The following is a 14961-nucleotide window of genomic DNA, read 5'->3' as shown; positions in this document are numbered from 1 at the left end:
ACAACCCAAATGTTCCTTCAGTGGAATAATGGCTAAATCAACTCTGGCACATACACACGATGGAATACTATGCATCACTAAAGAGAAATGACCAAACTGTGAAATATCTCATGACATGGATGGGCCTGGAGAACATTATGCTGAGTGAAGTCAATCACAAAAGAGCAGCTATTGTATGAGATCATAATTATATTTTTTAAATGACAAAGGGTTTTATACCAAAAGAAATGAACTTTGGAGGACCTGATGCAAGGGGCTTAAGTGGAGAGCAAATGCCTTGAGAATGATTGGGGCAGGGAATGTATGGATGTGCTTTATACAATTGATGTATGTATATGTATGGATTGTGGTAAGAGTTGTTTGAGTCCCTAATAAAATGTAAAAGAAGAAAAGAGAAAAAAATGATTAGGGCAAAGACTGTACAGATGTGCTTTATACAATTGATGTATGTATATGTATGAACTGTGAAAAGAATTGTATCAGCCCCAATAAATTGTTAAAAAAAAAAAAAGAAATGAACTTTGGTGGTTATCAAAGGGGGAGAAGAACAAGGAAGGAAAGATAAACAATATGAATTTGATCAAAGGGGAAGTTATTTTTTTAAATTGTCTGCCCCGTATCTGTCCGTGACGATTTAACTCAATTCGTCCCAGTCATCAAAAGGCAGTTTATTCTAGGGAGGTTTGGTGACAACGAGAGCAGCACACTTCAGCTCAATTTGTGTATCAGCCTCCCAAGGGGAAGGTATTCTACAAGAGAAATTGTAAGGTCTCTCTCTCTCCGAGACTAGATTTCAGCCTCGGTCCTTGACTGCGCACGAGAAAGATTTCATGCCGAAGCCGGGCTCGTGATCCAAGTGAATTTAATGAAAGTTCAAAGAAGCATCAGGTTTTACGCGGCACCCATAGGATTCCTTTGACCATGCGGCCTGGCAGAGACTGCTCCGGGACACGCAAGGATCTCTCCCCTCCCACAAAGACGACCAGACCACCCAAGCAAGACAAGCCAAGCCAAGACCCTCTCCCTCTCGGTTCCTGCCTTCTTAAGGGTTCCGGGGGAGGCGTGGTGAACGACCCCAGGTCGATCCCATTGGCTGAATTGCAGTAACCTGGCCCAGGTGGGCTGCTCCAGGTGTAACGCCCATCCAAGGCCACCGGCGGGAAAATCCAGCTTTTGTCTTTTGCTGGCTCTCCTGGGCATGCGTAAATGGACTTCCCAATTCCCTAGGCTAAGCTACCTAACAAAATCAAATGGGGTGGGGGTGGGGAACACAGACAGGGAAAGCTAGTGGGAGATTTGACACGTACTTTAAGTTATTGCATCCAGAATTATCTGAAATGTACATCTCTACCTAACGCACAATACCAAGTTTAGTGGAGGAAACAGTCAGAGGTGGACGGAGCAAGGATGCCAGCCCTTCCCACGCCTCCATCCTTCTCCTCGCTGCTTTCTTGGACAAGTCCAAGAAAGGATAGGACTAACGCTTCCACTGGTTGGGAGAAGGAGCCCTTTCCGTCCAGCCAGACACATCCTCTCCCTCCTGCTTCTGAGGAGGCTCCGGAGACATTGCTAATGTGCACATTCAGACCCTCCTTTTCCTCCACTGGCACTCCTTGTTCACTCTCAACTCAGGTTCGGGCTTGCAGATCACAAGACCGTGTCATTGGTTCAAAAGCAGTCACGAGGGGCTCTCTAGTTGTTGCTGGGAACTTCCTCTTTTTCTGGTTCCTTAAACTTACTCACAGCAGTCTGGGCCACCGCACCGAGGTCCACAGTCAGGATATGTGCCTTGAGCTGCTCCCTGGGGCAGGGTAACTATCTCAGCCTTTTCTCTTCCTTGGCCCACCCAGATGCAACCCTGCAAGTCCCAGCTGGGCAAGATAACCTGAATGTGAATGAAAGAGAAACTACCCTTCCCCCTAAAGCCCTGTTAATATTTCATACAGACATCTGAATGCAAATTAACTTCACTTTTGTTTTAGTCTCTTTCAGAAGCATCCCTCTCGTGTAAAATGCCTTTCCTCCAACACACTAATAGTCCTCCCTCACTAGGAACAGGGAGCAGAGGTTAGATCCCTAGCCACCAAGATGGGATTATATACCATTGGAGATACAGCCTCCAAGTCCAAGCTCGAAGTTTTTCTAGTATATCCAGATAAGAGTGTGTCAAGGAAGGCATTTCTTCTTCCGTGGAGGTCACAGTGACTTACCAGGACCACCAACCCTGTGGGAGAAATATAAGTAGCCTGGACACCCCTGAAAAAGAACCTCCTCCCAACTCTGTAAATCCTCCTAATTCTACAAAAAAAAAATTTTAAATGAAAAAGGAAATGGGAGACGGTGACGTCGCGGCTCGCCGGAGGCCTGAGGCGGCTGTGGGCAGCACGTGGTACTGGGGCCTCGGCCTCGCTCCCTTTCGGCACCGAGATGCCCAAGAAAGCTGCTGCGACGAGCAAGGGTAAAAGCCAGATCAAGGAAGCCGAGAGACCACTTCCTCCCTCAGGTCCTGTGATAGTTGATCCTCAAGGTTGTGTCACCATAGCCATCCATGCCAAACCTGGTGCCAAACTCAATGCTGGAACAGATTTGACGGCTGAAGCTGTCAGTGTAGCTATCGCAGCCCCTCCATCAGAAGGTGAGGCCAACGCTGAGCTCTGCCGCTATCTCTCCAAGGTTTTAGGACTCAGGAAGAGCGACGTGGTTTTGGATAAGGGTGGCAAATCTCGTGAGAAGGTGGTGAAGATTCTGGCCTCCACAACTCCAGAAGAGATCTTGGAGAAATTACAAAAGCAAGCCGAAGATAAATAGAGGCAAGAAATTTAAAAATATGTCCTTGAGAAATGTTTCTATTACTAACAGTGAAGAGGCTTTTAAATCGGAAAACATTAAATGTACAGAGAAGCATGGACTATTTTTTAATATGTTGAATACAGATTTTTTAATTTCTGGTCCAAAATGCCTTGGAGTATGTTGACCTGATTTCACTGCACTGTAAAAGAACAGAGCTGGAAAGGTCATTCACCATGGCCTGGTTTAATGCTTTGCGGTTTGTGGTGGGACTCCTGGTGCCCAGAAGTTGAGAGACTCCTATCAAGATCACAACTGGGCCGAGTGAGACCAGAACCCAATGCCTGTGGTTCCTAACTGAATGCAATTTATTTTGATTGTAAATTAAAACATCGTATTTCCACAAAAAAAAAAAGAAAAAGGAAATGGTTCGATGCCCAGCTCTGTGACCTATGGGCGTGCACGAGCTGAGGTTCTGAGCAGCGCCTGTGCTGCTGCAGGAAGGAGGAGGAGGATGCGAAGAAGCAGTCCTAGCAAATGTCTGCTTGCTGTCGGATGCATTTTGTTGTTTGTTTCTCTGTATGTGTTTATAGGGACACACACATACACAAACATCCGCTCCTTCGAGAGATATGTGCATACGTAAACTATGTAAGGCACTAGGGCCAGAGAGCAAGCCTATTCGCCTAGTGCTTCCTAAATGCTCACAAAACATCTGTTGGGAGAAAGATGTCCTAATTCTTTGAGAATTGCTCTCTAGGTTTAGGAGGGATGGGGTTCGTTCTGATCAAAGAAAAGAAAGCCCAAATCACCTCGACTTATAAGCATAGTAGAAATGCCTTCATTGCTGAGTTGTCCAAATAAGTGTCTTTTAGTGGAAATGAGCTAATGCCTGTCAAAGGATTTCTATAGCATTGACAAGGATGGCTAATATTTCCTTCTCAAAGAGGCTGTTTGCTCACTCAGCAGCAGAGCTGGGCAAAAGCCTCACGTTTTAAGAAGCACAAAAACAAAGAACAAGTGCTGGCATTTTGTAAGGACAGCTTTCTTCCATGGATTTAGTTGAATCACACAAGGTCATTCGATAATATTTCAAATTCAACATTATCAAAGCCTTGCATCTCCTTCAGAGGTTTGTTGTACGGAACACAGAAGGTTAAAAGGAGTCATGAAGAATCTTCCGTTTCTCACATGCAAGGAGAGTGATAAATACAAAATGATCGTAATAAAAATAACCACAGTGGGAAGAACGTGGTGGAACACAGTCAAGGGGAGACGTGAAGCTTGGAAAAAGTCCACTCGATGGTAGCGTATTGATGTGAGAAACACTGAAGTTATTGCTTTGCAGTCCCAATCTCAAGATAAAAAGTCCATCAGATTTTGTTGGCTGATAAAAGGCCCAGAAGATCATGGAATTTTCACCCAGAGGGCAATCCACTCCACCACAGGCCTACCAAACTCTAGAAGTGCAGGGGGATGAGGGAGGGACAATGTGTATATTGATTGGCAGATACAGGTTCTGAAAAGTAGAAAGAAGTAAACAAAAGTGCCCACTGATTTACAGCCTCATTAGCCAAACTACCCATCACCTGCCAATTTATTGGATGATGGGAACTTGCGTGTTACCGTGAGGTGAGAAGCTATGCCATCTGTATTTCAAATACCAGTAGGGGCACACATTGTGGACCAGTTTCGGTGGAATTTCCAGACTAATGTGGACTCAAACAAAGGCCTGGAAATCTACTTCTGAAGAGGAGCCAATGGCGACAGAAGAGCATCTAATAAGAGTGCTGGAAGACAGGTTACCTAGGTTGGAAAACACACAATTACACAATTCACACACTAATAGACTTGAGCACACCCCTGATTGGGAAGATGGCAGGGGACCAGGTAATGGGCTGCTCTGTGCTTCATAGGCTCAATAAGAGTGGGAGCTTGACAACAACAACAAATACTTAAATTTAGTCAGGAACTAGTGCCCCTCCATACCTCTGAACCTCCTTAGCCAGAATCTGCACCTCATCAAGTTCCCCCAGGGATTCCTGTGCACATTCAAGTCGAATAAACTCTGAAGGCCTTTGCTTTGTGTCAGGAACCAAATTCATCCCAAGTCTCCCAACAGGTATTGGGAAGGAAGTTTCAAATCCATTGAGAACATTGGATGGAGATACTAAAAAATAGAAAACGCACCACCATTGAGTCGGTCCTACCTCATTGCAACACTGCAGCACAGGGTAGAACTGCACCTGTGGGTTTCCAACACTAACTTTTTTTTTTTCCATTTTAAAAGAAATCTTTTATTTCCTAGAAGACATCTTAATATCATTCTCTTTTTCTCATGGACTCAGTAACCGAATGCCCCTTATTGCCACCATTTTCTCATAATACTTTGACATATACCCTACGACAGCGTATTATGTTGACTTTGCTATTGTTTTCTTCATCTAGTCATTTATTTGGTTTCCCAAACCACAATAAATGCTTTATATTTAGTGTAACTTTGTGTTTCTCAATCTTTTTGTCATTGTTGCTCCTCCTTAAAATAAAAACGTTTTATTAGGGGCTCATACAACACTTATCACAATCCCCAACACTAACTTTTGACAGGAGTAGAAAGTCTAATATCAGCCAGGCCAGAAAATTGGGAGGTAAAGTGAAGGAAACAGGGAGGTGAGTCCTGAAATTAGAATTAGAGTACTAGGATCTTTCCTGAACCCCTTTTTAAGGTGTAATTTCCACTCACAAAGCGAACCAAGAACACTCTAAATCGCTCTAGGTTCCGAGCTGAGCTCTTAGTTCTCCAGCTGAAGAGCTCCACCCACCCTTTCACGGGAGTAGCGATTTCTCCAGGCTGACAGCCCTAAAGGGGACACAATCCCAGATACTTGGAGATCCCCATGCCTATCTCTCCGCACAATTAGCTGCCTTGAACTCATAGCCTGGGGAGTGGGGGTGGCAGGTAGCCTTAATTTGGAGTAGAAGAAAAAGCAGAATTTTACCTGAGGCAGATCTCGGTGTGGGAGAAAATCGGCAGATAATCGGAGTCCAGGGGGCGAATTCAGTTCCAATTGACTGAGAAGGAAACAACCCCCCTAATAAGCTGGCTCTCCCCCTCTGGGGGTCAGTGTGACAGCCCCCAAATCAGAGCACCTCACAAGCATAATAGCATAATATAAAAAAGAGTGAAATATATATTATAGGTAAAACCTCAAAACCCAGTCTTGTTGCTTAGCTCCAAGGAACATAAATCATCATAAGAAGCCCTGCTAAGGAATGCCAGAACTCAGCTACAGGGCCTGGAGACATTTTGCATAACAAAGACCCGCTGAAGCAAGTCTAAGCTTCTAACAGAGCACAGAGATGGAGCCCACAGCCAGAGAGACAGTTTAATTTGATTCTATTCTAGCTGACCATGGGGGAAAAATAAAAATGCTCTGATGCAGGAGGGTACCAGCAGTCTAGACAGGACAATAAGCTCAGCTTCCCTCTCAGTGATTCTACACCCACCGGGGGAGGTCCTGCCTGTCCTGAGGCCCTACATGGACCTGTGGGAACACCCAACCGCCCACCTCTGCTGTGGTGCTACCGACAGCACAAGGCAGGTATGCCAGTGAACTCCAGCACTCAGTACCTCAGTGGGAACTGACTCCTGGCTGTTGGTGCTATCTTGCCTGCGAGATTAATCCCACCCTACATCTGTGGAACCCGACATCAAGCGGGACATCACCCCACTACCTTGTGGAAGAGTTGGAACTCCGCCAGCCCCAAGGACAAGTGATCAAGTCTCAGTTAGCTCCTTAATTGCCACTCTATTTCCTCTTTCTATATTCTCTCACCCTTCTGTCTTTCCCACTACAGTCAGTCTCAACAAGCTCAGGTTTGTTTTGTTTTGATTTTTTTTCGCTCTCTTTCTTTCCCCCCCCCCCTTTTTTTTTCTTTCCCGGTCTTTCTCCTCTTCTCCCCTTCTCTTTCTTATCATATGCCATGACCTGGCTTCCAGGTCGCTACCCTCTGCCTAGGACAAATCAACCCAAATAACAGGGGGAGCTCCAGCCTTCCCTCTGTGGGAGTGCTGCACACCACATGAGACAGCTGTGACAGCCATCTAAAGCATGCTGCCCTGCTGAAGAAACCTCCATCAGACGTGTAATGTGATCTTGCCAACTAGGGTAATTCCGTCCAGCACCACTGGGTCCCTGCATTAAAAGGGCACAGCAACTTTCCATCATGGGACAGGGTTTAAACCCCTCCAGCCCCACATTCAGGCAATCAGGGATCAGCTATCTCTTCATTCTTTATTTCCTCCTTCTCTCTTTCTTCTCTCTTTACCCTCACAGCCAATCTTAGTGAGCACAGTTGAGTTTTTCCCCATTCTTTCTCTTTCTTTGTTCTCTTCTCTCTCTAATTTTATGATTCTCTCCTCTCCCTCTCTTTCCTTCCACGTGCCACTGCTGGTTTCCAGACCCCTACCCTCTGCTTAGGGCAACTCTGCCCAGCCAGTGTGGAAAGATACACCCTGCCCACTAAGACAGTGCTACACACAACACAGCATGGGGTTCAGCTATCTCTTAATCTGTTTTTTCCCTCCTGTGCTTTCCCTTTTTCTTACTTTATTTTTGTTCTTCATTCACTTTTTCTTATTTTCCTGTCTTCTCTCTTTCCTGCCACAGTTTCAGCAGATTCAGTTATCTTTTTTTTTCTGTTTTCACTTTTGTGTAGTCTGTGCATTTTAGTTGTCTGTGGGTGTGAGTTTGATTGGCATGTTGCCCCAGTCTTTATTTTCTTCTTTCTCTCTTTTTCTCCTCCTCTCCCTCTCTTTCCTCTCACAAGCCACTAGTGGCCTCCAGGCCCCTCCCCTCTTCTTTGAGCAACCCTGAAGGTCCCGCTAGGGGAGTTCCCACCTGCATTTGTTGGCTTTGCACACAGCTGAAGTAATCACACCAGTCCTTGTATGTACACCAAGCATCAGAGGGTTCTTCCCTCTCAACAAGTTTCTTGGGAAACTCCCACCCACCATTGGTGGGGCTCCATGCTACTGCGGGAAAATTCACCAAACCTCCAAGGTGATCTCTCTAACTACAGGAATTCCCCCTGCCAGCTACGATGCACTAAACTACGGAGGATACACCCACAAACCATCGTTGGCACTCCAGTTGCAGTAGGAAATGCCACAGGCCAATCAAGATGCTCCAAGCACCGAGAGGCTTAAATATCAGCCAGTGAAACAAGCCTTCATGGGCCCACAACAACCTAACCAGCATCACATGAGAGGATTATCCAACTCACATTCCAGATAATGGAATACTGGACAACGAGGGTAAGAGTGAAACCGCAGGAAGATATAACAATAGCCTGAATCCTCAGTACAGCTACCAGCAGGTAGTTTGTAGAAACACTCATATGAATCCCCCAAGAGAGAGCCCAGTGCTCTTCAACTCTGGAAGATGGCGCCAGGCGCCTCTAAAACAACACGTACACAGAAATCAGTTCTAACAGCCTCAAGGAAAAAGCAGGAGAAACAGAAGACAATGCTGGAAGAAGTCATGAGCCTCACAATGTGCATAGAAGACGTATATATTGACCTGCCACAGAAAGAAATTTTCAGAATGCTGATTGGAATCACACAGGATATGACAGGAATAATGCAGAAAAAGGATGAAATGATAGAGGAGATAAAGGCAACACACCAAAGGGAAATACCAGACTTAAGGGATGAAATAACAAAATCAAGTGGAAAATTGACAGACTTTGCCAACAGACTTGAGGAGGAAGAGATCACACCAGTGACCTAGAGGATAACCAAGCAGACCTCAATAAAAAGTAAAAGCAGTCAAATAAAACAATCAGAGAAGCAGAAGAAAACTTGAGAGCCATGTCTGATGCGATGAATAGGAACACTATTAGAATAATTGGACTACCAGAACAAGACACGACAAAAAAGTCAACAGTGAAAATAGCGAGGGAATTTTAGAGGAAAATTTCCCAAGCTTAATAAACGAAAATCAGGCAACCATTCAGGAGACTGAAAGAACACCAGCAAGACTGAACCCCAAGAAGAAGTCACCAAGGCCAATAATTGTCCAATTATGAGGAAAATGAGAAGATCATAAAAGCAGCTAGGGAAAAGTAAACAGTCACGCATAAAGTTACCCCAAAAAGTGTATGTTCAGACCTATCAGCAGACACGATGAAGAAGAGGAGGGAATGTAGTAACATGTTCCAAAAATTGAAGTAAAACAATGCAAACCCAAGAATACCTGGCCAAATTATCTATTGAGATAGATGAAGAATTAAGAGTCTTCCCAGACAAGGACAGCCTCAAACAATACATAAAAAGAAAACCAGCCCTACAAAAGATCCTTGCCAGTCCAGTATGGGCACAAGATCAACACTCACCAAGGGCAAATAAGAGACCATCACATTGAACAACCCCACCCATAGGCCAACAAAGACAAAACAGCTCCCAGGAGAGCATTGGCTCAATAGTGGAAAGAAGGAAAGATAAACCACACACACAACATAAGCAGATAAGATAGGTAAGTAGGAAAACACTGAACACAAAAGGTACAAGATGGCATCACTGAGTACACAGATTGATGTAATAACACTGAATATCAATGGCCTTAAAAGGCAGAAGCTAACAGACTGGCTCAGAAAACATAACCCATTGATCTGCTGCCTACAGGAGACACATCTTAAGCTTGAAGACAAAAACAGGTTGAAAATTAAAGGCTGGAAGAAAATATACCAAGCAAATGGCAATGCTAAAAAGCAAGGGCAGCGATCTTAATATCTGACAAAGTTGATCTAAAGGTACAAGCCATCACAAGAGACAAGGAGGGGCACTATATAATGCTCAAGGGAACAGTAGACCAAGAAACAGTGAGCATAATAAATATATATGTGCCCAACGAGAGACCCACAAAATTTGTAAATCAAACACTCCAAAAGATGAAGAAAGAAATCACAGGCTCAAAAATTATACTTGGTGACTTTAAAAGACCACTCTTTGAAAAATAGAGATCACTGGGAAAGAAACAAGGGGGCTGCAGATCTAAACAGCACAATTAGATAACTTGACTTGATAGATAGTTTCAGAGCTTCCAACCAACATGCAAAAAAAAATTCATATTATTTTCAAGTGCACGTGGCATATATCCCAAAATATACCACATGCTGGGACACAAGTCAAACTTGAGTAATTCAAGCATACAGAGATTATACAGACGTCTCTCCCCGATCACTGTGCCATAAGGCTGGAAATTAACAGAAAGACTGAAGAAATCAAGGGCAAACAATCGGAAGATGAACAATTCTCTATTTCAAAAGGAGTGGGTATTGACCCAGATCAGAGATGAAATCAGGAAGTTTCTAGAAACCAATGAGGATGAAAATATGATGTACCCAAACCTCTGGGATACAGCAAAGGCATTGATCAGAGGAAGGCTGATAGCAATAAAAGCACACATGGGGGGGGGGGGGAAAGGGAGAAAAAGGGAGACTCGTGGATGATATACTGGCACAAAATTACACCAGTTAGAGCAGAGTCAACAGAACAACCCTAATAATAGCAGCAGGATAGATATAATAAAAATCAGAGCTGGGATACAGGAGAGGGAAAACAAGAAAACTATGAAAAAAAATTAATGCAGCTAAAAGTTGGTTCTTTGAAAGAATTAACAGAATTGATAGACTGCTCACAAACCTAACCAAAGAAAGAAAGGAACAAACGACAATTGCAAGAATGAGGGATGAAAGAGGGAACATTACAACGGACCCTAATGAAATCAAAATGATAATTACACAGTACTATGAAGGGCTATACTCTAACGAATACAGCAACATGGAAGACATGGACAAATATTTGTAAACACAATCCTTCCCTAGACTATCCCAGATGGATGTCAAGAACCTTAACAAACCCAAAAGAATGGAAGAAATATTGAGAACTACAGACCAATATGCCTAATGAATTAATAAAATACTGGCCAATCGAATACAAAAGCATATTTAAAAAAATAATTCACCGTGACCAAGTGGGATTCAGACCAGGGATGCAGGGATGGTTCAACATATGAAAGACCATCAGCATTATTTGCCACATTGGCAGGAAAAATGATAAGAAACACATGATAATATCAATAGATGCGGAAAAAAAACAATCAACAACATCAATGCGCCTACTGTTTAAGACACTCAAGATGATTGGAATCGAAGGGAAATTCCTCAATATTATACAAGCTCTATATGAAAAACCAACAGCTAACATGGTAGTTAATGAAGAAAAGATGAAATCAATTCCACTGAAAAAGGGGACCAGACAAGGATGCCCCTTGTCCCCACGCCTATTTAACATTGTAGTGGAAGTCCTACTTAACATCATAAGACAAAGAAAAGATATTCATCTGGGGTAGGAAAAAGTGAAATTATCATTATTCACAGACAATATGATTCTATATATCAAAGATTCCCTAAACTCCACAAGTGGAGTGGTGCAAGCAATAGAAGAATACAGCAGAGTGGTAGAATACAAGATTAACAAAAAGAAGTCTATCAGACTGCTCTACACATCAGACAAGATCACAGAAGAGATAGTTTAAAAAGTAGTACCCTTTACAATAGGCAAGCACAAATTGAAATATCTAGGGGTGTAACTGACTGAAAAAAATGAAAGATTTTTACGAGGAAAATTATAAAACATTGCTAAAAGAAACCTAGAGTTCCCTCAACAAATGGAAGAGCATCCCATGCTCATGGATTGGCAGACTCAATATAGTAAAGATGTCAGTTCTGCCCAAGGCACTATTTATGTTCAATGCTATCCCTATACAAATACCATGACCCTGCTTCAAAGATTTGGAAAAACTGATTACCAATTTCATATGGAGAGAGAAGAAGCCTAGAATTAACAGAAAACTCCTCAAGAAGAAGGACAAAGTGGGAGGGCTTGTTCTACCTGACTTTAACATGTATTATACGGCCACAATAGTCAAAACAGTGTGGTACTGGTATAATGACAGATATTCAGACCCATGAAAAAGAGCTGAAGACCCAGAAATAAAAACATCAGCATACAGGCAACTGATCCTTGATAAGGGCCCCCAAAATATCAAATGGGAAGCAGAGGCCCTCTTCAATAAATGGTGCTGGAAAAAATGGATATCTACCTGCAGAAAAATGAAGCAAGACCCTTACCTCACTCAATGCACAAGGATAAATTCAAGGTGGATCAGAGACCTTGAGATAAAACCCCAAGAAATTAGGGCTATTAATGAGGGGATTTGGACAAACCTGAGAACCTTGGCACAGGGAATGCATAGGCAATCGGAAATAGGGAAGGATACAAATACAGAGGAGTCACAAATAGACAAGCGGGATATACTCAAGATAAGTCACCTGTGTACATTGAAAGAATTCACCAAGAGAGTAATAAGAGAGCCCACCAACTGGGAAAACATCTTTAGTAATGACACGTCAGACCAAGGCCATATTGCTAAAATCTACAAAACTTTGAAAGCTTACAGTAAGAGAAAAACAACTATGAGATACCACCTAACACCCTCAAAGATAGCCAAATTTAAAAAAATCAGAAAGCAACAAGTGTTGGAGCGGCTGTGGTGAGATAGGAACTCTCATCCACTGCTGGAGGACCTGTATGTATGTACAGCCACTATGGAAATCAATTTGGCGATTTCTAAAACAGATGGAAATTGAGCTACCATAGGACCCAGCAATCCCCCTACAGGGCATATACCCAGAAGAGGCAAGAAACAAACCACGGCCAGACATCTGTGCTCCAATGTTCATCGTGACACAGTTCACAATTGCAAGGAGGTAGAAACAACCCAAATTTCCGTCAACAAACGAATGGATTAAAAAGTGTTGTACATACTTACAGTGGAGAACTGTGCATAGCTAAAAAGCAGTGATTAATGCATGAAGCATATCGCCACATGGGAAGTACTGGAGGAAATTATGCTAAGTGAAGTAAGCCAAGCACAAAACGAGTCCGCTGAGATAAGTTTATTTTTGAAAAAAGAAAGAAATGAAAAATGCAAAAGGGGCACAGGGCAAAAGCTACTGTATACAAACAATCCAGGAGTGAGGTCCAGACAGTATGGCACGAGTGAGACCAAATCCAGAGCTACATATGGTGGCCAACAAAAAAGGAGGGGTGAGGAGGAAAGGGGGGGAAAAAAGAGATGAGTGACAGGGGAATAGGGCACTGACACACCCAAGGGAGGGCATTGTTTGTGTCTCCACAGGGAAAGAGGGACCGGACTTAAATCAATCCAGTATTCCAAGATGCAAATGCAGCATGCTGGCATGGAGCTCAGCGACCATACCAGCTATGTGTACAATTCCCCCTTCCCCCAGAAGAATTTACTTTAGAGGACAGCACTGAAACTGCAGCTCATGGAGAGGGACATGTCTGATCAGAGCACACGGTTGCAAATGAATGTGGAGGAAGAGAGAGAGTGGAGCACATTCTGGCCCACCAGGCCTGGAGGAAGATATCCTCACTCCCAACAGCCAATGCACAGAGTGGACCATCTGGCTGATCCCACTATGAGACATGACGTCCTTCGCTAACCCTTGGCCCTACAGGGGTCAACACTGGAGACTCGGTATCGGGATTGGCTCAGACTGATCCCCACAACACCAAGGCAAAGCACTAAAGGCGGGGGGCAGAGCAACGGTGGGAAGCTGAGCAGGGAGGTCCAGAGGGAGTGCAAAGGATAGACTTTGGGGCCAGAGTATTGCACCCCATCAGACTTGACTGAATGACACGCCTAGAGGTCCAAAATCAGACTTTGATCCATTCACAGGTTTTCTTTCTTTTTAAAATGTTTAAAATATTTTTTCTTTTTTTTAAACTTAATTTATTCTTTTACGGGTCATTGGTTTTCTTTTTTGTTGTCATCGTTGTCTTATCTTTTGTCATTTTGTATTGCTGTGCCTTGTTTTTTTGTGCATCTTATTATCTCTGCGATCTGTCTAGATAAGATAGGCTGGATGAACAGTCTAGAGGAGAAAACAATGGGACCAATGGTTCCGGGGGGACATGGCAGAGGGGGAGGATGGGGTAAGGAAGTGGTATTGACCAACCCAGGGACAGGGGAGCAATAAGTGATCCAAAATTATTGGCAAGGAGGGTGTAAGAGGCCTGGTAGGGATTCATCAAAGGCAAGGTAACCGAGAGAAATTACTTAAACCCAAATGAAGGCTGAGCATGATAGTGGGACAAGAGGAAAGTAAAAGAAAAGAAAGGAAAGAAGTAGGAGGCAGAGGGCATTTATAGAGGTATAAATACAGGCATGTATATATGTAAATATATTTATATAGGATGGTGGGGAAATAAATAAACATACATATATTTATAGGTTTAGTATTAAGGCAGCAGATGGACATTGGACCTCTATTCAAGTACTCCCTCAGTGCAAGAACACTTTGTTCTATTAAATTAGCATTCGATGACACACACCTTCCTGACACCATCGCTGAAGACAAATGTGTGCGTAAGCAAATGTGGTGAAGAAAGCTGAAGTTGCCCGGCTATCAAAAGATATAGTGGCTGGGGTTTTAAAGACTTGAAGATAAACAAGCGGCCATCTAGCTCAGAAGCAACAGAGCCCACATGGATGAAGCACACCAGCCTGTGTGACCACAAGCTGTCGAAGGGATCAGGTATCAAGCATCAAAGAACAAAAAATTATATCCTTGTAAATGAGGGTGAATGCAGAGTGGAGACCCAAAGCCCATCTGTAGACAACTGGATGTCCCCTTACTGAAGGGTTGCAGCAAGGTGAGGAGCTCATCAGGGTGCAGGTTAGCAATGATGAAACATACAACTTTCCTCTGTTTCTTAAAAGCTTCCTCCCACCCAATTCTACTTTACAAATCTGGTCTACCAGAGGATATACATTGGTACAGATAGAAACTGGAAACACAGGGAATCCAGGATGGATGATCCCTTCAGGACCAGTGGCGAGAGTGGTGATACCTGGAGGTTGAAGGGACAGTGGGGTAGAAACGGGAAACTGATTAAAAGGATCTACATATAACCTCTTCTCTGGGGGAGGGATAATAGAAAAGTGTGTGAAGGGAGATGCCAGAGAGTGTAAGATATGACAAACGAGAGTGAACAAGATGCGACGAACCTGGAGATCAAAA

At 43.5% G+C, this 14961-nt stretch overlaps 1 protein-coding gene and 1 non-coding gene across 2 annotated transcripts; one reads left to right on the top strand and one right to left on the bottom strand.

Annotated features, from left to right (window-relative positions):
- Positions 1-603: 603 nt before the first annotated feature.
- Positions 604-736, bottom strand: LOC142454025 (small Cajal body-specific RNA 8). The gene has a single exon (XR_012785563.1).
- Positions 737-2427: 1691 nt separating this feature from the next.
- Positions 2428-2808, top strand: LOC142452543 (UPF0235 protein C15orf40-like). Its single transcript, XM_075553817.1, has one exon. It carries the CDS (start codon positions 2428-2430, stop codon positions 2806-2808), a length of 381 nt encoding a protein of 126 aa, XP_075409932.1.
- The last annotated feature ends 12153 nt before the right edge of the window (positions 2809-14961 follow it).

Source organism: Tenrec ecaudatus, chromosome 7 (genome assembly GCF_050624435.1).
Source record: "Tenrec ecaudatus isolate mTenEca1 chromosome 7, mTenEca1.hap1, whole genome shotgun sequence".
Lineage (NCBI taxonomy): Eukaryota > Metazoa > Chordata > Mammalia > Afrosoricida > Tenrecidae > Tenrec > Tenrec ecaudatus.
This window is presented reverse-complemented; position numbering and strand designations above follow the sequence as displayed.

Bases quoted from the DNA above. Each gene is read 5' to 3' on its own strand.
- LOC142452543 (XM_075553817.1), top strand. From the start codon at position 2,428: ATGCCCAAGAAAGCTGCTGCGACGAGCAAGGGTAAAAGCCAGATCAAG.